The 1,357-nt window shown below is 54.5% G+C and overlaps 1 protein-coding gene across 1 annotated transcript in view; it reads left to right on the forward strand.

Moving 5' to 3' along the window:
• The window catches only part of MCM5 (minichromosome maintenance complex component 5), a 9,625-nt gene that overhangs the window by 6,434 nt on the left and 1,834 nt on the right, over positions 1-1,357 (forward strand). The window contains 2 exon segments of the mRNA XM_009706954.1: positions 722-898; positions 1,004-1,205. Coding sequence (XP_009705256.1) covers positions 722-898; positions 1,004-1,205 — 379 coding nt within the window.

Raw genomic sequence — 1,357 nt, forward strand, 5'->3', positions numbered from 1 at the left:
GAAACGAGCTCCCTCTGCTCTGCCTGTCCTCTGCTCCTCTAGATTTGGTTGTCCTGCTAATGTCCCTGTGTCACAGTCTGATGTCACTTCTTTTTCTTCCTTCCCACTGCTCTCCACCCTCTCGGAAGATCTACAGAAACTGCCTGACATCCTGGTGCCAGGTCTTCTCTCAAATCAGGGTTTCTCTTCATTTCCACTGCTCAACCTTTGTTTTTTGTAGCACCTCTGCTCCCTCCTGGTTGCTCTGGCTCACCCCTTAGCTGCTCAGTCCCTGATAACGGAGCACCCACCATGACTTTTCCTCGCTGGTCGCTCTTGCCCTGCTACCTGCAAACCCATGCTTTGCCCCCAGGGTGACTCAGCCCCAGCCACCCAGTTTGTGGCTCAGACTGCAAACTTGAGGTGGGGTCTTGGGTGACCTTGCCCTTGACAGGAGGTTTTAAATGAAGTTATTTGGTGCTTGAGTCTCAGCTGAAGCCAGTCCTCCTCCAGAAGGACATGTGGGACCAGCCCCATGTAGCTCCTGTGCTGACCCCTTTCCAATGTGGAACCATTACAGCGCAATTGGGTGCTACTGAAGGAGTTTTATTTAAATGCAAGCGATTGCAGGATGAGTCCTTGCAAACTGCTTTGGACCTTTCACTACGAGTTGATAGCCTTCTAGCCCTGCTGTGACACGGATGTGGTCTTGACCTCTATCTATTTCTCCTTCCCCCCACAGGCAGGAATCACAACCACACTCAATTCCCGCTGCTCGGTGCTGGCAGCTGCCAACTCCGTCTTCGGGCGCTGGGACGAGACCAAGGGCGAGGAGAACATTGATTTTATGCCCACCATCCTGTCCCGATTTGACATGATCTTCATCGTCAAGGATGAGCACAACGAGGAGCGAGACATGGTGGGTCGGGGTGCATGGGTGCAGCTGGGACTCATGGTACCCTGTTTTTTAGGAGGGGGATGCGGGGAGGGGTTCCTGCTGCCTGATTGCCTTCTGCTCTCCTAGACACTGGCCAAGCATGTGATGTCCTTACACGTGAGCGCCTTGACACAGACCGAGGCCGTGGAGGGTGAGATCGAGCTGAACAAGCTGAAGAAGCTCATCTCCTTCTGTCGGACGTGAGTGAGGGGCATAACTTTTTGGCAGTGCCTGGGCTGCGTGGAGGGGGGCAGTGACGAGAAGCGAGCCATGCAACCGGTATTTGCAAGTGCTCTGTCTGGATGACCTTTTTTTAACTCCTGCCTTGAAAAAAGGGAAGCGAGAGCAGCTCGCAATGGTGCCGCAGCATGGCCCAAGGAAGAGAGGGGTGCCTGGGGATTCCCCCCTACCCAGGGGACCCTCCCCAGTGGTGTTACCTCC

The sequence above is a fragment of the Cariama cristata genome, unplaced genomic scaffold, assembly GCF_000690535.1.
Source record: "Cariama cristata isolate BGI_N322 unplaced genomic scaffold, ASM69053v1 scaffold20840, whole genome shotgun sequence".
Lineage (NCBI taxonomy): Eukaryota > Metazoa > Chordata > Aves > Cariamiformes > Cariamidae > Cariama > Cariama cristata.